Source organism: Felis catus, chromosome D2, assembly GCF_018350175.1.
Source record: "Felis catus isolate Fca126 chromosome D2, F.catus_Fca126_mat1.0, whole genome shotgun sequence".
Classification (NCBI taxonomy): domain Eukaryota; kingdom Metazoa; phylum Chordata; class Mammalia; order Carnivora; family Felidae; genus Felis; species Felis catus.
Window position 1 is genome coordinate 45037875 of NC_058378.1, and position 24798 is coordinate 45062672.

The 24798-nt window shown below is 40.1% G+C and overlaps 1 protein-coding gene across 1 annotated transcript in view; it reads left to right on the forward strand.

The window, feature by feature from the left end:
• BMPR1A (bone morphogenetic protein receptor type 1A) overlaps nucleotides 1-24798 on the forward strand; it is a 137880-nt gene that overhangs the window by 81171 nt on the left and 31911 nt on the right. The window contains exon 3 of the mRNA XM_023240628.2: nucleotides 23934-24152. Coding sequence (XP_023096396.1) covers nucleotides 24086-24152 — 67 coding nt within the window. The 5' untranslated portion in view covers nucleotides 23934-24085. The remainder of the gene's footprint in view (nucleotides 1-23933; nucleotides 24153-24798) is intronic.

Sequence of the window (24798 nt, forward strand, 5' to 3'; positions counted from 1 at the left end):
TTGAGAGAGAGAAATACCTGACCCAAAGTTGGTTGTTTAACTGACTGAGCCATCCAGGCACCCCTCAAGTTTTCTCTTTAACATAAATCTAGTTAAGCTTTCAAATTAATATTTTTACTATTAAAATGTATATTAAAGGTGTTTTTAATGTTTATTTATTTTTGAGCGAGAGCAAGAGCATGAGAGGGAGAGGGGCAGAGAAAGAGGAGTACAGAGGATCCCGAGCCTGCTCTGCGCTGACAGGGAGCCCAGTGCAGGGCTTGAACCCATGAACTGTGAGATCATGACCTGAGCTGAAGTCCAACTCTCAACTGATTGAGCCACCCAGGCACCCCCAAAAATATATATATTTTGAAGATCCCTCTATCATTCTTATCTCAGAATAGTGACAACAGTGTTTCTCAAAGTATGGAATGTGTGCTGCCAGTACTGTTCAGAATGATTTTAGGTCTTAACACAGGTGAATTTTTAAAAATATTTTCAGGGGTTTCTGGGTAGCTCAGTCAGTTAAACGTCCGACTTTGGCTCAGGTCATGATCTATGCTGACAGCTCAGAGCCTGGAGCCTGCTTTGGATTGTAATGTCTCTTTCTCTGACCCTCCCATGCTCACATACATGCCTGCACACACACTTTCTTTCTCTCTCAGAAATAAACATCAAAAATAAATAAGTAAATAAAAATATTTTCAGAGTTTTATATTTATTTTGATAACTTCCGATTCATAACAAGTACTGTTGACTTTTCCATTTAATATGGTGACAGTATGTTCGGACTGTGACTCAGAAACTCAAGTTAATCATATCTTACATTTACAGGAGTAAAATTACTTTGTTCTTTATAAGGTCCCTCAATTGATTTATTTTATTTACTTTCTTCTTGATCTCCACTCTCCTTTTGTCTCCTCCTGCCATAGGAAAGCAGTCTCATTTGTTTGCTATATGTCTTTGAATATGTCTTTGGTGTGTGTGTATGTATGTATTTAATTGACTTAGGTTTGGCTATATATAGTCTGCCCCTTTTTTTCCAGTTTTCTTCACCACTAGAAACTTAAAATCTCTTTGTTGCTGTGTATATGCTTGCTCACTGGTATTTACATTTAGGATCCCATAGTGTATTGCACCCTATTCTGCTGCTTTAAAGAGGCAATACGCTCTTGTTAAAGTGCAGGCTGTGGAGCCACATTGTTTTAGTTTGAGTCCTGACTGCACCACTTCTTAGTTTGGGCTCCTTTGAAAGTAGAGCCTGAGAAAAGGACTTACGACTAGGTAGTTTATTTGCAAGGTGATCCAAAGAAGCAGAAATGGGAGAAAGGGAAAGGTGAGAGAAGTTACATCAAGTGTGGTAAGGAGCCGGTTATCACTATGGGCAATCGTGGGGACCCTCTGAATGTGCCGTAGTATTGTCCCATCAAAGGACAGGGAGCTTGGGACATTTATCCACTGACTTTCATCATCTTTTTTTTTTTTTTTTTTTTTTTTTGAGGTTTTTGTTATTTGAGGAATCTCTACACCCAACAAGGGGCTCTAACTTATGACCCTGAGATCAAGAATCAGATGCTCTTCTGACCTAGCAAGCTCGGTGCCCTAATGACTTTTCATCTTCTGTTAGTTGAAAATTGCTCCTGGAGCTTTAACTCTAGCGTTTGTATGGCTGTGCCTACATACTGCTGAGCAGTCTTCTTTAAATTTGGAGAAAACCCTAAGGAGCAAAACAGCAGTGCCTTGGCTTATACTTGGTATCAGATACTGTCAGGCAGTGCATAGAGCTGTCCACCATAGCTATAATGAGACCGGTAGGGTAAGGGGATGTGTTGCCAGCACCACAAGTGTTTGCTATAGCCTGTTTTTATTTCTCAGATTGTCTCATGTTCCATTAAGCCCACTTTGTCTGCTTCAAATTGGAGGCTGGTTGTAATCACTAAAAGAAATCTCCAAAACAAGAGGGTTAGTGGACCAAGCTGTAATCCCCAATCCTGTAGCTGATCCTGAGGCCATAATTGATACTCCTCATGAGGTGATCTATAAACCTTGGGATAGTGGTGCTGGCGGGATGATATACTGTGGGCAAGGAAGACAAACGCATATCTGGAGTGTCAGTTCTATACCCACATGTGTCAGTGGCAGTGATTAGGCCACCTTCAGTAAGGAAGAACCCATGCTGTTGGGCCTGTGTAAAGCCTTCCTGTCTGTCACTGTGGCTCCTCCATTCATGACCCTGTTGGCCAAGCATTGAGGTGGCCCAGAGCAAAAGCTCACTGCAGTCAAGTGACAAGTTATTCCATCTATAGTTGGGAATGTAGTTAAATGCACCTCATTGTTAAATGCACCAAAGCATTGTTGGTGTTTTGTGGTGGGCATTAACGTAAGATATAAAGGTTGGCATTTTGGGCTCTTCTAGAACCATCAACATGCTTCTTCTCCAGGTTCCTTCTCTTTTATTTTCCACTTTTGCTCCTTCCATCACCCTACCCAATCAGCCATACCATTCACCACTCCTAAGAAGTCCATGTTTTTTCTTGTTTGGTCACTTCTCTCTTTGCCATGCCCACTGAGAGAATTTCTGCCTCCTCGTTGTCTTTCAGAGTCATCCAAGTAGGGCTGTATAGCAGTAGTCATTTTTTATCTGTCTTTGTCAGCCAGGACCCAGGTTTTTCTTTTTTGTCATTGGTTACCAGGAACCCACCATAAAGTTGTTGGCGTGAGCATAAGTAAAGACATCTGTTGTGATAAGAGTAGGTGACATGAGGTTCTGGACTTGTATTTACTAGTGCCTTCTACCACTGCCTAGGTACTATTACAAAAATACCATTTCTCTCATATAATAGCTTGCTGCTTCACCTGACCTTGTGAATCATGGATGGGTAGCTCTGGTCACTAAATCCTTGATGTTCCATAGTTGGGTTCTCTACTGGGGCCCAATGTCATGCCAGGAGCTACAGTTTTCATACATATCCTTGCCTCAGAAAATCTAGGGGTCTGTGCTCCAACTCTCCTATTGGACTTGTCAGAGAATCTACCACAGATTATTTCTTGTACCTTTGAGTCTGAGCATCAGGGCAGCTTGTATTGGAGCTTGATCTGCTGAGAGCCTCTTCTCCTCTGCATCCTAATCAAAACTGGCAGCCTTCTATGTCACCCCAAAATTTAAAAAAAGTTTGTTAATGTACAGTCATCTTCCACTGAGCATTAATTCTCAATTAGGATATAAAAGGATTCACCAAAGATGGAGTTCCTCAAGGGAAGGTGCAGGACAGAGGTCATGATAAGGAATGCAAAGTACCCTTCTCAATGGGTCCTGTTCAGTGGCTCTTCAGTGGTTGTGGAGCTGTTCATGTTTGAGTTACTTAGGAGAAAAGCAGTAACTGATAAGCACATCAACTGCCCGCACTATAGAAACCCAGGGATGCTCCCCTTTCTTCACATTGACACATTGTCGTAATGGTGGTATCCTCTTTGAGCTGCTGTGACAGTGTCTTTGGGGCTGCAGTCCTGCATCGGTGTCCTTTTTGGCAGCTCCGGTACTTGGACATCTGTGAGTGTTCTTCTTTACTGAGAGGACAGACACCATCCTGGGGTCTCGCGTGTGCACTGTCACCCACTGTCTTCTGTTAGCTCTGCCTAAGTAGAAGCCACCTGTTCTCATTTTGAGCTTAGCCTTTCCTCTGGTTGCAGAGTTCCTTTTAAAACAAACTGCATTTTATTTTGCGCCCACTTATGGGGGTCTTGGGTTCCCTAAGCACTCATTTAGTTCTGGCTGTAGGTATCTGTTCATTGGCAAACCAGTCAGCATGGGAAGGCAGAATTGTTTCTGTCCTGTTGACTGATAACAGAGGAGTCAACAAATTGTTAGTGATTTCTTGGCACTCTGGGAGGAGTCCTCAGTGCTTCCAGGCACCGGCAGCTGGGAGATTCTTTAGCAAGGTAGCAGATCTGTTAGATCTAGCAGCTTTTTGAAACGCTGCATTGCAGAAAAGCAGTTACAGTTCCAGGCTTGGAAAAAAGATGTGCTCTGCCCTTACTGTTGGTATCTCCCTGGACACCACTGAAAATTTAGTCTTATTCCTACTCTCTGCTGTAGAGAAATCTAGAACTCATCCTGTAGATAATCTGTGGACCTTGCCCTCAGGCTCTTTGCGTATTATGCTACCCACCCCCTTCAAAGGGAGGCAGAACATTTATTCCCATTGTCTTAAATTAGGACTAGCCCTCTCATAACTAAGATACCATTCTTCTTATTTTTTTTTTTTATGTTTATTTTTGAGAGAGAAGAGAGTGAACAGGGAAGGGGCAGTGAGAGAGGGAGACACAGAATCCTAAGCAGGCTCTGGGCTCCAAGCTGTCAGCACGGAGCTTGACACGGGGCTCAAACTCACAACTGTGAGATCGTGACCTGAGCTGAGGTCGGACGCTTAATCGACTGAGCCACCCAGGTGTCCCAAGATACCATTATTCTTAATTTAAGTTGGTGGATATACTCCTGACTTAACTTATTTGGTCATTCTCCATTTTGGATACTTTTGGGTTTGGGTTGCTGTCTATGTTATTGCAGCTATATATGATACTGTGGGGAGAGCATGCCACAAGATTTCCAGTAGCATCTTTTCATATTCTGTAGTGACAATTCCTATCCTTACCCTCCATCTGAAATACTTGCTTCCTGCTCTCCTGTCTTATATTTTCACCTGTTTGTGAGGTATTTCCAATCTTAAGTATCTCAGAAATTCCAGTTTAACTCGAGCTCATCAGTTTCCTCCCTTTTCTCCCTTTCTTCCACCCCTTCCTTGCTCCTTCCTACCCAGTCTTTGTTTGTAAGGAACTAATAAGGAGGTCTGATAAGCTCATACTATATAAAATCTTGAACAATGTACACCAGAGCCTGGGCTCCTCCTCACTGCCTCCCACCCCACTGCCTTCTTTACCACCCTCCCCTCCATCCCATTTCCAGCCTGTTGACCACCACTTTATAGTCAGGTTATGGTGTATTTAGGTATTCTACTTCTTCTTGAGTTAATTCTAGTATTTAATACCTTTCTTTAAAAAAATCATGCTTCATTTTCAGGTTTATTCTTATAAAATTATGCATAATGAGAATACTTGCCTCATTAGTACGACTTTTATTTTTTTAATGTTTATTTTGTTTTTGAGAGAGACAGTGCAAGTGGGGGAGGGGCAGAGAGAGGGGGAGACACAGAATCCAAAGCAGGCTCCAGGCTCTGAGCTGTCAGCACAGAGCCCAATGTGGGGCTCGAACTCCCAAACCGCGAAATCATGACCTGAGCCAAAGTTGGACGTTTAACCGACTAAGCCATCCAGACACCCCGAGAATACTTGCCTCGTAAAGTTAGTAAGAAGATTAAATGAATTAATATGTAAAGTATGTAGAATATATTAAATTTCTTATTTCATAGTACTAAAAAAATGTATGATGGGGCACCTGGGTGGCTCATTCTGTTAAGTGTCTGACTCTTGATTTCGGCTCAGATCATGATCTCACAGTTTGTGGGATCAAGCCCTGCATGAACACAGAGCCTGCTTGGGATTCTCGCTCTCCCTCTCTCTCTGCCCCTCCTTCACTCACACACACACACTCTGTCTCTCTCAAAATAAATAAAGATAAACATTTTTTTTTTTTTTTAAGTATGATAAGAGGGTCACCTCGGTGGCTCAGTCGGTTGAGCATCTGACTCTAGGTTTCGGCTCAAGTCGTGATCTTGCAGCTTCATGGGTTTGAGTCCTGCATCAGGACCCAGTACAGAGCCTGCTTGGAATTCTCTCTCTCTCTCTCTCTCTCTCTCTCTCTCTCTCTCTCTCTCTCTCTCATCCCCCCCACCCTCTCTGCCCCTCCCGGACTTGCGCTGTGTCTGTCTCTGTCAAAATAAACTTAAAGGCAAGTGTGATAAGTAAAAGCTAATAAACTTAGAGCTAAGATAATTCAAAACATGAAATAAGCCCGAAATATTTTAGGAAGAGGGCTTTTGAATATATGGAGATTCCCCTATTTCATGACTTGGATCTAAATTTCTTTTCTCTGATTATCTAGAAATCACCAGAGGTGATTATGGGAGTGAAGTTCCTTAGCTAGTACTTGGATAGAGGTAAGGTAGAGATTACTGGATTGGTAGTTACTGGCTATAACTGTAAGGTTTGGAGATGCATTTTTAGATGCCAGCATACTTATAAAGAATATTAGAGTATGTTATGTGGTTTTTATAGTGAATTTAACTCCTCAATTATGTTTCTCTTAAGAGATTAATACAATTTTTTATTCCTTTTATTCATTTATTGAGCATTTATTGCTTTGTTTAGTTATGTGCCAGAAAATGAAGATTACAGATGCTTCAAGATAAGTCAAAAACTCACCTGACTATATAAGTCTTTTAATGGGAGGAATCATGTCTGTTTCATTTACTGTTGTGTAATCAGCATAGAGCACATACCAAGGGATTAATAAATAGTTTTTAAATGAATGTTAGCCAAGAGCTGTGAAGCAACTATGGTCAATGTTCTGGGTGCGCTGGAAGTAGAGATGGGACCTCACTCAGCCTGCTGAGGAAGGATCAGGGATTGCCTGCCAGGATTTCTTGTGGACCAATTCTTGAAGAAAAAATTAGAGTCAACCTGGTGAAGCACAGAGGCTGTGCAAAGGAATGGAAGTCTGGAGCGAATGCCTATAGAGAGAGCGCTACTGTGATTTCAGTACAGTTAGAGCGTTGGAAGGGTGTGGAGGAGGAGGAGGAGGATATTCGAAAGGCTGGCAGAGGCCAGGTTATGACACTTCTTCTGGTGTCTTGCTAATTCTACCCTATTAAAATGAGAATATTCATAGATTTTTAAAGCAGAGAGCTTGACAAGGTCATTTGGTTCTAGAAGTTAGCATTTTATTAAGTGTGACCATTTACTAGGCTGTACAGCAAATTGTAATACATTTTAAAATATAAATAGATAGTTTTAAAACATTTCAAATAATCGTATCAGCCATAGTTTTTGCCAACAAGTGCACGTAACTAAAAATGAAAGCAAACAGTATATATACACCCATGTTTGGAAATTTTAAAACAGACTTCTGTAAATCCCACAGCTCAAAAATAAAATGATAATACAAATCAGAAAACATCTAGAACTGAACAATAAAGCAAACTTGGATGTTAATACTTGTCTGACACATTGAAGCCTTAAATACTCAAATTAAAAAAATTAAAAGTATTAATAAGCTAAGCATCTAACCTAAATTAGGAAAAGAACAACAGAATAAACTCAAGAGAAGTAAACAGATGATGAAGATAAAAGCCAGCACTTGCTATTTAGGCCTTGTATTGTTCCATGTGCTTTACAGGGATTATTTCATTTAATCTTTATAACCTTGTGGGGTAAGTACAGTTATTATTCTCACTTTATAGATGAGAAGACTGAGTCACAGAGAGAAGCTTATGCAAGCTTCTACGTAATAAGTGATAGAATTGGGGTTTTAAATTATCTTTTAAGATATATAGGAAAGGATTACAAAAGCCAAAAATTGGTTCTTGAGAAGGCTGATAAAATAAATCCTTTAAATGGTCAAGAAAAACCCAGAAAACACAAATAGTATTGGGTATGTAAACAGGGGGGCACGTGACTTCAAATACAGAAGAGATTTTTTTAAAAATAAGAGAATACTCTATGTCAGTAAATTTTATAATTTAAATAAAATGACAGTTTTCTTTTTAAAAGGTAACTTAATAGGGGCGCCTGGGTGGCTTAGTTGGTTAAGTGTCCGAGTCTTAATTTCTGCTCAGGTCATGATCTCATGATTCATGAGATTGAACCCCACATTGGGCTCTGTGCTGACAGAGCAGAGCCTGCTTAGGATTTTCTCTCTCCCTCTCTCTGCCCCTCCCCTGCTCGCTCGCTGTCTCTCTCTCTCCCAAGATAAATAAAATAAACATTAAAAGAAAAAAGTAACTTAATAGCGGTACCTGCTTGGCTCAGTGGGTTAAACGTCTGACTCTTGATTTCAGTTCAGGTCATGATCTCAAAGTTCATGAGACTGAGCCCCATGTCGGGCTTTGCACTGGTGGCATAGGGCCTGCTTGGGATTCTCTCTCTCTCTCCCTCTCTCCCTCTCTCCCTCTCTCCCTCTCTCCCTCTCTCCCTCTCCCTCTCCCTCTCCCTCTCTACCTGTCCCCAGCTCCGATGCTCATTCTCATTCTCTCTTTCTCTCTCTCAAAATAAATAAATAAACTTAAAAGAAATTTAAAAGATTTTATTTGTAAGCAATCCCCACACCCAATGTGGGTCTCAAACTCAACCCCCAAATCAAAAGAGCCACATGCTATACTATCTGAGCCAGCCAGGCACCTCTTGGCCCAGATGATTTTATCTTATTTTTATTTCTTTGTTTTTATTTCTTTTGAGAGAGGAAGAGAGAAGGCAGTGAGCAGAAGAGGGCCAGAGAGAGGGAAAGAGAGAATCCCAAGCAGGGTCCATACTGTCTGCACAGAGCCAGATGCGGGGCTCAAATCCATGGACCCGTGAGATCATGGCCTGAGCCGAAATCAAGAGTTGGGAGTCTCAACTGACAGAGCCACCCAGGCGCCACATTGGCCCAGATGATTTTAAAACTGAGTTCTATCAAACTCAAACTATTCTATCAAACTATTCTAGTGGTAAATATGTCCAAATTTATACGTATTGATCCAGAGAACAGCAAAATAAAGCAAGTTCCTCAACTTATTCTGTGTGGCTAGTATAACTTTATACCAAAACCAGACATGGATAATGTGATAGGCCAGTCTTGCTTATGAATACAGATGTAAAACATAACAAAATTCTAGCAAAACAAATCCGAGAGTATATTTAAACATAATCATATCGGGGCGCCTGGGTGGCTCAGTCGGTTGAGCATCCGACTTCAGCTCAGGTCATGATCTCACAGTCTGTGAGTTCAAGCCCTGCGTCAGGCTCTGTGCTGATAGCTCAGAGCCTGGAGCCTGCTTCGGATTCTGTGTCTCCTTCTCTCTCTGTGCCTCCCCTGCTCATGCTCTGTCTCTCTCTGTCTCAAAAATAAAATTAAAAAAAAAAAATAAACATAATTATATCTACAATACTGCAGTACCATTCTGATAATACTTACCCAACGTCAGCATCAGGTATAAGGGCACAGTCCCTCAACAAGACTGCCCTCACTTGTGGGATGCCTGGGTGGCTCAGTCGGTTAAGCATCTGACTTTGGCTCAGGTCGTTATCTCGTAGTTTGAGTTCAAGCCTTACATCAGGTGGTGTGCTAACAGCTAAGAGCCTGGAGCCTGTTTCAGATTCTTTGTCTCCTTCTCTTTCTGCCCCCCCCCCCCCTCGTGCTCACGTGCTCACTCTCTCTCAAAAATAAAGAAACATTTAAAAAACAAACAAAAAAAAAGACTGCCCTCTCTTGAGATGCCAGTAACAAGTTTGGACTTCTCACGAACTGCAAATCCCAGAGGATTCCCTGATCCCCTCAGACTTTATTTAATGATTCACTAAAATGTCTCACAGGATTCAAGAAAGTGGTACATGTACAATGATCATTTTATTATAAAGGATACATATTGGGACCAGCCAAATGAAGAGACACATAGGATGAGGCCTGTGAGAATTCCAAAGGTGAGGCCTCCTGTCCCCCTGGAATCAGGGTATGGCATCTTCCTGGCACATTGGTGTGTTTATAGGAAACTTATCTCAGCTAGGGTGTACAGTGTTTTTATTGGCGTTTCATTGTGTAGGCGTGATTGAACAATTGGCCACATGATTGAAGTCAATCTTCAGCCCTGTCCCCTCCCCAGAGGTGGGGCCGATTCAGTGCCCCAATCCTCTGTAATCACATGGTTGGTCTTTTTGGTGACCAGCCCCCATCCTGAGTCATAAACTCAGGTATGATCTGTGAGGCTCATACATAACAAAGACACTCCTGTTACCCAGGAAATTCCAAAAATTTACTTTAGAGGTTCCCTTCTAGGAACCAGGGACAAAGACCAATTTATTCAATAATGACAAAATTGAATTTATCCCAGGAATCCAAGGATCATGTGTAAGTTATTGCTGCATAACAATTTATCCCAAAACTTAGGGACTTGAAACAACAAAAACTTAAATGAATTTAAAAGTAGTGTACTGGATGGTTTGGGCTCAGAGTGTTTCAAGAGGTTGTAGTTAGGATGCCAGCAGGGGCTACCTTCACCTGAAAGCTCTCCTGGGGGAGAATCTGCTTCCAAGATGGTGCACTCTTACAGCTGTTGGCAGAAGGCCTCTCAGTTCTTCACCCCAGAGTGAATGACCCAAGAAAGAGAGCAAGGAGAAAGCTGCATTGCCTCTTAAGACCTACTGTCAGCACATACTTGGTCACTTTCACTTTCATCTGTTTGTCAGTCCAGCACACAAAGTAATTAGGTCCCACCTCTTGAAAAAAGGAATATGAAAGAATTTGTGGACATCTTTAAAAACTAGCACATTGGGTCACCTGGGAGGCTCAGTCAGTTGAGCGTCTGACTTCGACTCCGGTCATGATCTCACAGTTCGTGGGTTCGAGCCCCGCATCAGGCTCTGTGCTGACAGCCTGGAGCCTGCTTCAGATTCTGTGTCTCCTTCTCTCTCTGCCCCTCCCCCGCTCATGCCTTGTCTCACTCTGTTTCTCAAAAATAAATAAATGTAAAAACAAAATTTTTTTTATACTAGCATAGATTATTTACTCTTTAAGAAAGCTTTTAATATGGATCGTTACTAATTAATTTATCCATTAACACATGGAAAGAGGAAAACACTGTGATCATATCAGTAGATGGAGAAAAAACACAATAAAATTTGACCCCATTTATGATGAAAACTCTTAGCAAACTAAGAAGAGAATGGAACTTTAATGTGATAAAGAGTATCAGTAAATTTATAATTAACGTAGGGAAAATGAACAGTCATGATATTGAGGCTTTCTATACATAATATAATGTCTTTCCATGTGTTAACGTTTATTCTGTGTCCTTTAGGAGTATTTGAACATTGTCCTTACATCAGTGTTTTGTATTTGGAAGTGCAAAATGTCACACAGTCCCAGGGAAGTTACCACAATATCTACCAGCACTACCATTGGACCCAGGGTCCTACTTCTGGGATTCTGCCTTACAGATTTATTTGCTCAAACAGCAACAGCAGAAGCAGCTATTCAAGTGCTTTGCTTACTATGCTTATGCTTATTATAAGCACTGCTTATACCAGAATATGGAAACAACTTACATCATCAACAGGAGAATGGATCAGTACAGCTGTAAGGTACTCATAGAATGAACACTGTATGTAACAATGACAATGAATGAAAAATTCAAAAATATTGTGGAAATCACTCACAATGTTGAGTGAAAAATAAGCAAATATAAAAATATACATATAGAATGATACAGTTTTTTATACAGCTATAGAAGATTCAAAAATGGGCAAAGCAATGCTGTGTATTGTTTGGGGTATGTATTATATACGGCAAAAGCCTACGAAGACATGGGTGTTAAATACCACATTCAGAGTAGTGGTTACCTCAGAGCGAGGGGATGTGAATTCATGGTTTTTGCCCTGCTTTACTCAGCACCTAGGTAATCTTTTTTTAAAGCCGTGGTGGTAAATCCAGTGCAGTTCACATACAGTGTTCTATTAGTTGCAGGTATATACAGTAACATCTAGGTAATTCTTAGGTTAAATCTTTGAAGTACTGTATTGAGTGAGCACAGTTCATAGACTCACAGGATTGAGATGTGGAAGACTTCATGGCATTATTTTACAGATAAGGAAACCAAGGCCCACAGAGGGAAGTGAATTCGTCAGGATCAGCTAGGCACCTAAGGCAGAATTCGAATTAACTCAGAGGCCGCCTGACCTGAAGACAGTGCTTACCTATAGTACTTTCTTTAAAATAAAAATATAAGTTGATAAGTATTTAAACTAGGTATCTCAGCTGAAAGATACTAAAAGGGGGGGGGGGGGGAAAGTCCATCCCACGCCACAGAACTTCTTCAGCAAACTACTCTGAACCAGCATGTTTTAACCTGAAGCAATGTTCTGACACAGAGTAACAAAAATAAAACCTAAATGTTCGTCCGCAGGGTGAAGCGCTTCCTGGATTTCCAGGTGCTTCATGTTAATAAACCGGGACTTATAGTCTCGAGGGTGCTCTTTCTTAGACCCGCTGGTTGACAAGGTTTAGTTTTCTGTAGTTTGTGGTTTAATACAGGGAAGAATTACGGATGATCTGATTGCAACGCCTTCTGGTTTACTCAGGGCCTTTGGTGACCTGCAGTTTACTTGTAAGTATTGCCTTTGAAACTTACTGTGTCTGCTTACTGAAGTATTGCACTCGAGCTTGGACCGTTTGCAGTTCCCTTTGTCAGACCACATTGTTCGAAAGAAAGGGCTGTGTTTTCTCTTTCTCTGTGATTATTTCCACAGTTCTTTAACTTGTTATAACTATGTGGTACTGTCAGAAGTATAACCCAAGCCATTGTTTGCCTTAAGCAATATTTTAGATCCTGAGAAGTTACGTTTACTTATACAAGACTTTCTTAAGACCTTTTAATTTATATCTCAGACTTGAGTATATGCAGTGAAAACAGTGGAAAATTTTCCCCACAGGATCTTGACACGTCAGGGCTCAAAGTGAGCAGAAGGAAGTGGTGTGGTTTTTGTATCATTTCAGTTGTGTTGAGATAAGGAAATGGAATAGTTTATCCAGAGTACAGCCCTTTTGAGAAGGTTTCATTTGTATATAAAAGAAATTGGCATAATGTTTTCATTCTTTCTGCTATATTTGAGTCATTCCCTCAGCAAATACTGAGTACCAGCTCTTCTTGGTGCTGGCCAGACACTCTTCTTGGTGCTGGCAATACAGAGTGAAAAAATAGACTAACACCCTTGCCCATGTGGGGCGTACATTCTGGAGCAGGTAGCAAGCAGTAAGCGAGATAATTCGTAAAATGTATATCAAATTATAGGGTGACAAGTGCTGAAGAGAAAAAACAGATATAAATCTGGGAAGGAGGATATGAGTGCCAGGGGTGAACACCAACACTGTCAATAGGAACGAGATATTTGAGTAAATCCTTGGAAGAGGTAAGGTATCAACTCATACAGATGTCTGGGGGTGGGGGGAACGCTCTGGGTGGCGGGACCCACGGACATCAAGGTGTCCTGCAGCAGGGCCAGGCCTGGTGTGTCCTGGGATGGGGGGGCGCGCAGTGCAGTTGGAGTGGAGGAGCTGGGGTCCTGTGGGCCATTGGAGACGTCAGCCCATACTGTGCGTGAACAGGGGAGTGATGTGACCTAACATGCTTCCTGTCACCACTCTGCTGTGTTGACAATATACTGTAGGTGGGCAAGGGTTCAAGCAGGGAGACTAGTTAGGAGGCTGTCTCAGTAATCCAGGTAAACGGTGTTGGTGGCCTGGACTAGAGAGAGGTAGTGAGAAGCACATCTGTTTTGGGTATATTTTGAAGGTAGAACGAGCAGGATTTGCTGACAGATAGGATATGGAATATGAGAAAGAAGGAAGGAGTGGTGAAGAATGAGTCCCAAGATTTTAGGCCTGGGAAACTTGGAAAGTAGAGAGGCTGTTAGCCGACATGGGAAAGACTGAGGGGCTAGCAGATTTGGGGAGTAAGAGTTTCTCTTTATGTAGCTGCTGGTCACGTTTTTAAGTAAATTTGTATACTGCTTGAGCTATTTTTAAAGTAACTCTTTCTCACACCAGTCTCTGTTGTTGTTGAGTTTATTCAGAATTACTGATTTTATGCTAACCCAGAATATTCAAGTGTGCCTTTCCCTTAAGCCTTCCTATCAACTAGAATGTTTTTGGTTGTAACGGAAAAACTGACTCTCTTTGACCTAAAAAAATAAAGGGAATTTATTGACTGTAAACTGACAAGTGCCTGAGTAATTCAGGCTTCAGGCAAGGTTGCTGCTCACTGACCACTCTAAGGACCTGGCTTCTTTTCGTGTCCTGGCTCTGCCTTCTGGTTCCCCTCCGAGTCCCATCATAGCTGCCAAAAGCCTCTTGGGCTGCTGTTTTCTTATGCATGTTCAGTCTGAAAGAGTGACTGTGTCTCTGCAGGCACAGCCACAGTCCTGAGTCCTAGTATTAGACGAGCTCTCCTTGTAGCGTGGGGGGATAGAATATGCCAAGTGGTCGAGCCTGGGACGCCTGTACTCCTGAGCTTCAGGGGAACCTGTGTGCTCTGAATTTTTTTAAAAAAAATTTGTAAGTAGAGAATAAAGTGGAGAAGAAATGTCAGTTGATTTTTCAATCGTTTTTACATTGTGTAAGCACTGTGGTTAATACAGCAAGACGATGATTTTTTTTTTTAAATGGTCAAGTGAGAAGAAAAAACAGTAAAGTAAAATTGCATTCAGAGGTTAGTTTGATCAAGATAATTTTTCTTCTTAGAGGTCTAGTGCTGTTGCTTCTTGAACATCTAGAACCGCAGAGGAGCCTTCAGATAATAATGAAAAATGATAGGTCATTTAGTCAAGAATCCATATTTCTCAACAAGGGGAGGACTATGGACATTGGGTTGAACCGATTCTTTAAGGGATCGTCCCTGCACATTGAATTGCATTTTCTATTTTGGTCCCTTGTCACCAACCAAAAAGTCACTCGCATATTTCCAGATCTTCTTAGGAAGGGACACATTTGCAGAAACTCGTGACTGTTTTTGAAAGGGTGTTGTTTCATACTGAGGGCATGATTTGGTTTCCTGAGTGAAATATAGACGGGGGCTTTTGGTTGTTATTTTTGAAGTTCTGCTTGATTTTTTTCTTTCCTTGTTCTGGAAGTTGGTTATATTCCACTTAAAGATTGATTTAGGGGCACCTGGTGGTTCAGTCGGTTAAGCATCTGAGTCTTGATTTCAGCTAAGGTCAAGAACTCACGGTTCATGGGTTGGAGCCCCACAGTAGGCTCTGCACTGACAATACGGAGCCTGCTTGGGATTCTCTTCCTCCTTATCTCTCTGCTGCTCCCCCAGCTTTTGTGCTCGCTCTCTCTTTCTCTCTCTCTCTCAAAATAAATATTTTTTTAAAAAAGATTGATTTTGCATTTGAATTAATTTTTTGGCCAGAGGGATTGATTGAGTTAACTCAGGAAAGTCTTTGATTACATGTAGTGTTGCTTAAGGAAAAGAAAAATCTGCTTTGATACCAAAATTTTGGTATTCTTCAAGCATTTTGATTTGGGGTCACATAGGTTAGAATAGAAAGCCTAGCCAATCCTGAACAAATATCTAACTTCGATGGGTTATAATTATTTGTGGGAGAAAAATTGAAATGTAATGAGTCTAGAAGAATTCATTCCTAGGGTCAAAATATCTTCGATCTCTTTGAATATATATTAAAACACACTTTATAGCACTTAGGAAATATTAGCTATGTTGGTTCCTCTTTGATGAAGTGAATACATAGAAAATATGTGTGTAGTGCGTGTATAGTCAGTTACTCTCTGAGATATGTCTTCTGGAAGTATTTGTATCGATCAGGGCCCAGTCAGGAGCCCTGAAACCATACTGGCTGTTTTCACAGGAAGAATTTGGTATAGGGAATTGACTACCCAGGTATTAGAGAATTGAAAAAAGCTAAAGGAACACTGGGATTAAGCAGAAATGGTCATTGTGGGAAGCGGATACCACCCCTAGGAGACTGAGTTTTCAGAACTTAGAGGAGAAAGTGTGTCCCTGTGGAGGCAGCTAAGAGCCCGGCTGCTGCTGGCACCTCAGGAACTCAGAGCATAGGTCTTGAGGAGCTGGCACTCAGATCTTGGAGTGCAGGCACCAGTGAGTCTGAATGGGGGCCCTGGGGCTGGTTCTGGGAGTGTGGAAGGAAGCTGAAACCTGGAACCTACTTCTGCCGCCTGTGTGGAGGGTGTGAATCAAGTAGATGGTGGGAACAGCTTTCTCTGTTCCCCTGGTTCCCTTGTCGGCTGAGCCTGTCAGGGAGCCAGCTGGTGAAAGACCCAGCTCAGTATCACAGAGCTGAGTACTGAGATTTTTTTTTTTCTTTCTGAAAAGCAGAATAAGAGGCATACTGGTTTCTCTTAACTTTGCTGAGCTTCACCTTTTCCTTGTAGAGTTGTGAAGATGAAATAAAATCTCACGTGGCTCAATAAAAAATAACTTCCTGTTCGTACTTACTCATGTACTAACTGGATGAAACACAGCCTTTGGGGTTCGAAGACCCAGGTTTTAGTTGTTCCTTCAAGTTGCCAGCTATTTGAAATTCAGCAAGTTGCTTTAGCTCTCTGAGCCTGTCTTTTCTCTGTCAAAGTAGGAATAATTTTACTCACTGTTAGGGTCATACAGATGGTATAATGCACGTAAAACTAATTTGCAAATTATAAAGATGATGATATGGTAACATAAAGTTACCATTAAATAGTATTTGAGTTTCTCTCATTTAATCTGCACAGAAGACCTAGATCTGTCTCATGCGAGACCCTGAACTCTTCACTGCCACATTATACTGATTTTGTCCGTGTAAAAATACTGTGCGGAAAACGCAGACAGTATTGCTCACCATTACCTCTAATGCACCTGCGGGGTGACCAAACGCTGTCCCTCCCGGGCATCTCTGTAACCACTAATTCACTTCACTTTTTTTTTTTTTTTTTTTTTGGTCATTTGTGTTTATTCCAGAGGAGAGACAGAACAACACCCAGACCATTTCAATTAACAGCTGGCAGTAAGAATCTCTTTTGAGTGCGGATGTGCCAAAGATTGGTGTATAGCATGATTTAGTTCTAATTATTTGTGAGCTTTTTCATTTAATAAAATGAAACCAACTGAAAAACTAGAGTCATTAAGTTAGGGGATTTGTAGTATAAAGTTGAATGGTTGAAAACAGAGTATCTCCTGTTTTGGAAAATACTTCATAAACCAAGAAGCATTTATTGTGCATCTACTATAGAGGCCCCTGGTGAGGGTGTAAGGCATATAAATGCATCACCAATGTATAATGCCATCCTAGTTTGAATTGCCTTTCTGTTCCTGGAAGAATTCATACTTGTGTTGGGGAGAATGGTCTCTTGGCACAGAAGGAAAGTGAAAGGTTTTGAATAAAGAGGAGATGATTAAGCAGGAATACAAAGGTTAAAAGTGTTAAATTTGCTTTGAATAAATAATTGAGCTTTGGGGAAAAGTTAAGTGTAGTTAGGAAGTAATTTCAGTGGCGATGATGAAATTAGTGACCTCAAGGTGTTGGAAGACATGGCAGTTAGAAATGTCTTTGTAAAGTGGAACTTGTCTATCCCGACTGTAGCTTGGAATTTAGTAAGACTTTCCAAAAGACCTTATTATGAATGTCTCACTCATCACAAATTCTCACAGCATAGCCTCCAAGGCAGGCTTTTTGGTGAGATTCCTGTGTATTACCACAGATACACTTACATAACTATTTATTTAAGCATGTTATTTTCTTAAGGGTTTATGTTTAGATTTGGGTGAGATTGTTTTTTACACTGATATAAAAATAACCGTGAATGGTGATACTACGGTTGCATGTGTATATATTAGCTTAGAAATTGATGGGGGTAGAGGTTAGAAATGGGCAAGGAATGGATGAGTTGCTCGTTAAGAGAAAAGACAATATTCTTATGCTAATCCAAGCTCTGGATAAGGAGCACAGCAGCCATGCAAACAATGGCTGTGGAGCCAGAAAGTCTGCAGTGAGTCTAGTCCTTCTCAGAAAGCTTGTCAGACCAGGCGCCTGGAGCTGCCTTAGGGGGAGGGACCCCTGGAAGGGGGAGTTTTCTCCTCACTACTTTATGGAATTGGCAGGTGGCCAGCTTGTTGAAAATTCCCAAACCTCACTACTAGAAAGTAAAAATTAAGGGTGGGGGGCTTAACGGGAAGAGGAAAGAATGACTTTAGTCTGTTTTTTCAGCTGACTTCAGCCTTTTCCTGTTTTGTTTTGTTTTTTTTTTTTTAATTCTGATTGAACTGTTGGTTCTTCCTGTTTGCAAAGCTTTATAACTTTTTATTTAAAAAGAAATTATTTATATTTTATTGAATAATTTGCCTTAGTTTTATTTTCCTGAAGAAGAAACGGCACCAGTCTGTGTGTATAGCAAAGGAGAGTAAATGTATCTAGATGCCTATTTGGACTAAATATTTTAAAATAACTGTTAAACACCAGCATCATTTAGAAATTTTGATCATGTCACATTTCAAATATCTGCCTTTCCTTATATCCTTAGCTTGGCAAGATTAGATATTTTAAATTTTAATATAGAAATTCCAGCAAATCGTTCTAGGAATTTAAAAAATATATTATTTTCAGATGTTCGAATTATAAAATACCCTGTTTCAAGAATGGTTGCAAACTGTGGTTACTGTTTTGTTATATCGTGATTACAGAAACAGTTAATATGGTGGGACAAATAAAGGGAAGGTCATCAGTATTTATATTATGAATAATAGTAATTACAACAATAAAACAGACATTTGTTATTTATCAAATGGTTAATACTGAGACACGTTGCTAACTTGTTTGGTTAGTAATATCATTCCCATTTTGTGGCTAAGGAAAAGAGCACGTGTTTAACAGTATATAGAGTAGAACCAGGGACTGTTTTCTCCCCACGAAAATGAACCTTACTTGTTGAGATAATTTTAAAACAAAGAATATACTTTTGATTACTCCTTTGAAAGAAAGATGGATGTTACTTACATTAACCAGTTCTTTGGGCATTGTAACTATCTTATACTTTCGTTGTTATGCTCTGATTTGACTATGCTTTCCAGACTTTTCTGTTTTTTGTTTGGGTGCACAATAACTTACAGTGATTAGGCTTTTTATTATTTCAGCAAATTTCTCATAATGATTGTGTTATATAGCAGTGAGTGTTTTCTGTTGCTGCTCAACAAATTATGCCAAAACCTAGCAGCTTCAAACAACCATTTATCATCTCCTACATTTTCTGAGGGTCTGGAATTCACCAGGGGCTTAGCCGGCTGGGTCTAGTGTAGGGTCTCATGAATTGTACCTGTGAAGCTGCCAGGTCCATGTGCAAGGTAGCTCACTCACATGCTGTCAGCAGGAGGCCTTGGCTCCTTGCTGCGGGGCCTTCTCTGTAAGGTTGCTTGAGTTGAGTGTCCTTATGACATGGCAGCTAGCTTCCCTCAAAGTGGGTATTTCAAGAAAGAACAAGGAGGAATCTGAAATGCCTTTTATGATCCAGCCTCAGAAGTCATACCCTGTTTCCGTCTCATTTTATTTGTTAACAGTGACTCATTAAGACCAGTGGGAATTCTAGGCATGGAATTAGGCTCCACCTATTGAAGCTATTGTCAGAGCATTTGTAGACTTATTTTAGATCACCACAATGGTTTTTTGGTAGATTTTTTTTTTTTTGACCTGTGAAAACATACCACTTGTGAATAGTAGTTTATATTCCAGCTGTGCTAATCTACACTATGTTAATATTGCACAGGATAGATCCTGGACCATGAACTTATTTTATCACTGAATGACAAATAAATGTATATGGTTTCAGTGCTTTTATTTATTTATTTATTTATTTATTTATTTATTTATATGTATATTTATTTTTGAGACAGAGAGAGACAGAGTATGAGCAGGGGAGGGGCAGAGAGAGAGGGAGACACAGAGTCCGAAGCAGGCCCTAGGCTCTGAGCTGTCAGTACAGAGCCGGACACAGGGCTCAAACCCATGAATCTTGAGATCATGACCAGAGCCAAAGTCAGACACTGAACTGACGAGCCACCCAGGCGCCCCTGTGGTTTTAATGCATTTATTAATCCAGTTTTTAAACAAACATTGGTGTTCTGGGACCCTCTTCTCTTTTCATTCTTAGAAGGCCATCTCATTCAGAGCCATAGCTTCAAATACCTCTGTGCTATTGACGTAATAGATTTATATCTTCAATACCAAGTGTGTCCTTTAAGCTTCAGGACCAGGTACCCATTAGACATTTCCCTTTGGGCAATCTCCAATGTTTAAAATTGAACCCTTGATCTCTTCCCCTCATTCCTTTCAAAATCCACTTGTCCTCATCTCAGTAATTGCTCATGCCGGAAATGTAGAGATCTTCTTTGACCCCTCACTCTCCCTTACCCCCACATCTAATTCATTACTAAGCCCTACCAAGTCTGTTGGTGAAGTATCCACCCACTGTACCACCACCACCCAAATCTTCACCACCATTGTCTTTCTCCTGACTACTACACTGTCCTTACTGTTCTGTTAGCTTCTGCTTTTGTCCCCTCCAGTCCATTACATAGAAACCAGGTAATTGCCTTCCCATCCCACTTGGATTTAAAGCCCAAATCCTTCATCTGCCCTTGCCTGATCTGGTCCTTGTCTCTCTTGTTTCTTCAGACCCCCTGCTACCAACTATCCCTTATTTTCACCATTTCAGAAATATCATTGTTCCGTTGCTCCTTTCTGCCTCAAGATCTTTGCACAGGCTGTTCCTTATGCCTAGAATTCACCCCCATTTCTTTATCTGGCTAACTCTTTTATTCTCTAGATCTCACCTTGAATGTTACTTTTGAGCATGGCTTCCCTTAGTCTCTCCAGATGAGAATAAGTCCCTACCCCATTCCTCTCTAGGACCTGGCACTTTTCTTTCCTCACACTTACCACAAGTTATGATTACATATGCTTTGTACTGTCTTGTTCAGTGCCTGTCTTAATTGTCTTGTTTAATGACTATGAACTCCATGAAGGCTGGGTCCATTTTGCCCTCATCAGTATATTCTCAGTGTCTAATACAGAATCATGTATGTAATAGGTACTTAATAAATATTTAGGAAATAAGTTAATAGTCAGTGACAAGAACACCATTCCTGTGAGACTTCAGAGTTAGAAGGAACCCGATGAATCACTTACTTGGTGTAGTCTCCTTTCCAGCTTGTCTGTCCTTGACAGAGGTGCATTCACACTTTGTTCCTTTGATGTTCTGTGAGCAAAGACCCCCACCCCCACCCCCGCCTTCTTTGAGTTGTATCTCAAGTGTAGTTATTTCCCTATCCTTTGCATTCCTGTCATTCTTCTCTAAAGTGTTGAAGGGGCCTGATCAGGTGGAATAAAGTAAGGTGGTGACCCTCTTTGATTACAGCAGTGTGCTTCTAGCCCTGCTTGATAATATTGCCTTTATGTCTTAGCAGTTGTCATAAGTGCTGATGCATATTGAGCTGGTAGTCAGCTAAAACCCATTATTTTACTTTTAAAGATTAAGGCTTCCGATTGTTGGATTACAGCTGAGGCAATTGAAGCCATTTTACCTTTAGCCTTCCCTTGGCTGTTGGCTGTTCTCCATACAAGTTATTGCAGGGTTTTAGGCTATCAGAATTTCTTGAAGTTGGGAGTGGCATAGATCATACCTGTTACTTCCTGTGCCATGTATAAACCTGTATGAGGGGAGGAAACTTATTGAGCACCTCTTCCATACCAGGCTTCATGATGTATAATTTACGTTGTATAATGCACATAAAATATCCAGCAGGGCAGTCTAGGGTAGTAGGTAACACATGGACTCTGGAATCAGATCTCCTTGATTAGAATTGGAGCCCTGCCACTTACCAATTGTATGATCTTTGATAAATTTCTTAAACTCTGCTTGCCTCAGTTTCCTCAGCTGTGAAATTAAAATAATACTTGCACCTACCTGATAAGGTGGTTGTGATGATTTGATAAATTAATACTAATATATTCAAAGCATTTATAATGGTACTGGTACGTAATTAGAGGTGACTGTGTGTTAGCTATTACCTCATTTAGTTCTTAAAATAATTATGAGTTAATAATGTGATTTTAGTTTTACAGATAAAGAAACTCACCCAGAGGGGTTAGGTTACTTATTTTCGGCAGATCAGGATTCGAACTTGTGCCCACAGATAACAGTCACAGGTCTCATATTTATTTTCTATATTTGAAATCACACGTAATTCCCTGCCTATGAAAGGGACTGAAAGTGGCAGGTGCTTAGAGCCTCACCGGCTGCTTTGCAAGGTGCCTTGGTTGTCCCTGTAGTGAGGCTAGACCACATACTATCTTTAAATAAATTGATGAGGAAAAACAGTAGCACTGAAATATGGAACCAGTCATAGCAGTCAGTGTCCTGTCCAAGACTGTGAGCTCCTTGAAGCAGAGATGGTCATATCCGTATTTGTATTCTAGTACCTTGCACTTGTCATATGCACTCAGAAAGTGCTGTTGGTGGGTGGGTAGGTGAGGGAGTGAGTGAATAAGTGAGTGAAAATATGGAGGCAGGAGAGCTAGTGCGAGAGGCAGAAGTGATGTCAGGACTTTTGGCCTGGGTGACTGAAGAGATGGCGCCACCCTCTGTGATAATAAGTGGAGGAGGAGGAGGCAGGCCTAGAGGGTTGGAAGCAAAGTTAATACATTTGATTTAGACACGTGGTGTGTAATCCTAGCAGAGACATTTAATAGGTAAATGGAAGTATGGAGAGAGATCACGGTTGGAGTTACACTGCAAACGTCTTTTGACTTTGAAACCTGAAACAAGCATCCCTAGAATCACAATTGTATAATTTCAAGAAGGGAGTTTTCCCAAGAAATGCAATTAAGTCATAGTGTAGATGTTGTTCTGTAATTATTTTACACTTTACACCCTACACTCTCAGCACTTCTGAAGATGGGAAGCAGTTTAATTTCATAGTAGAGAAGTGAGAAATGGCAGAGATTTTGGAAGTAAGCCATATGTAAAATACACAATATAATTGACACTCTGTAAACCTTACTTCCTCAATCCTGTCAGTGTCTTTGGAGAGCCAATTAAAGTGGAAAATTCTTAGGTTGATAAAATAGAAAGTTCAGGTTATTTATGGTAGAAATCACGCCAGGAGTAATTGCATCATAAATAAAATATTTTTCATTCAGGAATAGTTTAGGCTGAAATCAGTAAAATCAAATTGCTGGAACCAATAGGATGGGAGGAAAAACAGAATTATATTCGTCTATAAACAAACTAGTGTGGCTTTTTTTGTTACCTATTTAACTATTTTATAATAACCAAACCTTAACTGGGGAGGTTATGTTTCACATCATCCATCCGAAAAACTCAATTTTATACTAGTGAAGTCAGATTTGCAATATTTTAGGAAAATAATTTTAAGATATATTTGTTTTAATGATGACACACACTGCATATTTTAATGTGTATGATTATCTTGGTAGGCTTTTTTTCTATAGAATGAGTTATTATAAAGATTTGAGGTGTTTTTGTCACATCTACTAGGATTTGAAAGATTATGATGAATATCTTCGTGTTTTAAAGTTTTTATTTATTTTTATTTGAGAGAGAGAGAGAGAGAGAGAGAGGGAGGAGGAGGGAGAGGGAGAGGGAGAGGGAGAGGGAAGGAGCATGTGTGCACAAGCACTTGTGCACAAGCCCACAAGCCGGGTAGGGGCAGAGAGAGGGGGGACAGGATCTGAAGCGGGCTCTGCATGCACAGCAGAGAGCCCAGTGTGTGGGGCTCAAACTCACGAACTGAACTGTGAGATCATGACTTAAGCCAAAGGCAGATGCTTAACCGACTAAGCCACCCAGGTGCCCCAATAGCTTCGTATTTTAAAGTTAAATTTTCCTGCTTTATTCTTAGTATATTTAGAAATGTTCTTGTTAGTAGTAAAACAATCCTTAGAGCAGCCAGAAAAGACTATTGGGATTATTTAGTGTATTTATTTTATCTGTGGTTAATCTAAGATCAGGAATGGTGGCAACCTATTACTGAATTATTTAAGTTTCTGAACTACAGTGCCTTTTTATTGTTGTTGTTGTAAATAAAGATAGCTTTAATCTTTAAAAATGTATTTCATCATTTAAAGGTATGTTTGAGCATTTGTTTTTCTCTCTTAGTTTTGAAACTTTCCAGAATTCAGTTATATTCATTACCTTTTTTTTAATTTTTATCTTTCAGGAGTCAAGAGAAAGCAGTGGAAGTTGGAGTCATTGTCAAGTGATTGAGACCTTTTACAAGAAAATCTCTTTGAATAAGAGTAATTAAAATTAGCGACCTAACAAGACCAGTTATTAGAGGTCACAGTATACAGGAAACATTAAAACTGAACAATGACTCAGCTGTATATTTACATCAGATTATTGGGAGCCTATCTGTTCATCACTTCTTATGTTCAAGGTAAATCAGTGTTTTTTTAAGTAATCTTATATTTTTTAGTAATTTATTTCTATATTTGAAACACTCATTCTTGCAATTGATCTTTCAACTGATGTCCCTTTTTGAACAGTTAGGCTAATATGCCAGCATAGCTTTTAAATAAAGAGGCAAAGAGTGAGGCACAGAACAAATACATGCCAGGTAATTTTGAACTTGACTGTGATAGAAACATTTTCAAGTATTTGTAAAATCTTAGCTTCTCAGAACCTATTCTCTTATCCGTAACATAGGTATTATGATGTGCAATATTAAGTCTTGTGAGGATTAAATGAGATAAAGTATAAAATAAAGTATCTGACCTAGTAAGACTAAGACATAGGTAGTAGAAACTGAAGACTTAATTTTTCAAATTCCTGTCCTCTTTAAAATACAATAAGGGATAAATGTAAATAATTAAAAAAATCATTTTGTCATTAAAAATCTTCAGAATGGTAAGTTGCACTTGCGTGTGCTAATACTAAAATTTTTTCATAGAATACTCAAAGTTTTACTTACTAACAACATTGTAATTTTGTGTTCACTGCTTGTAACTCCCAAACAGGAAATTATTGTCATGACTCTGTGGGTCATATGGGCTATATTTGCACGTGGGCTTTTTCCTGTATGG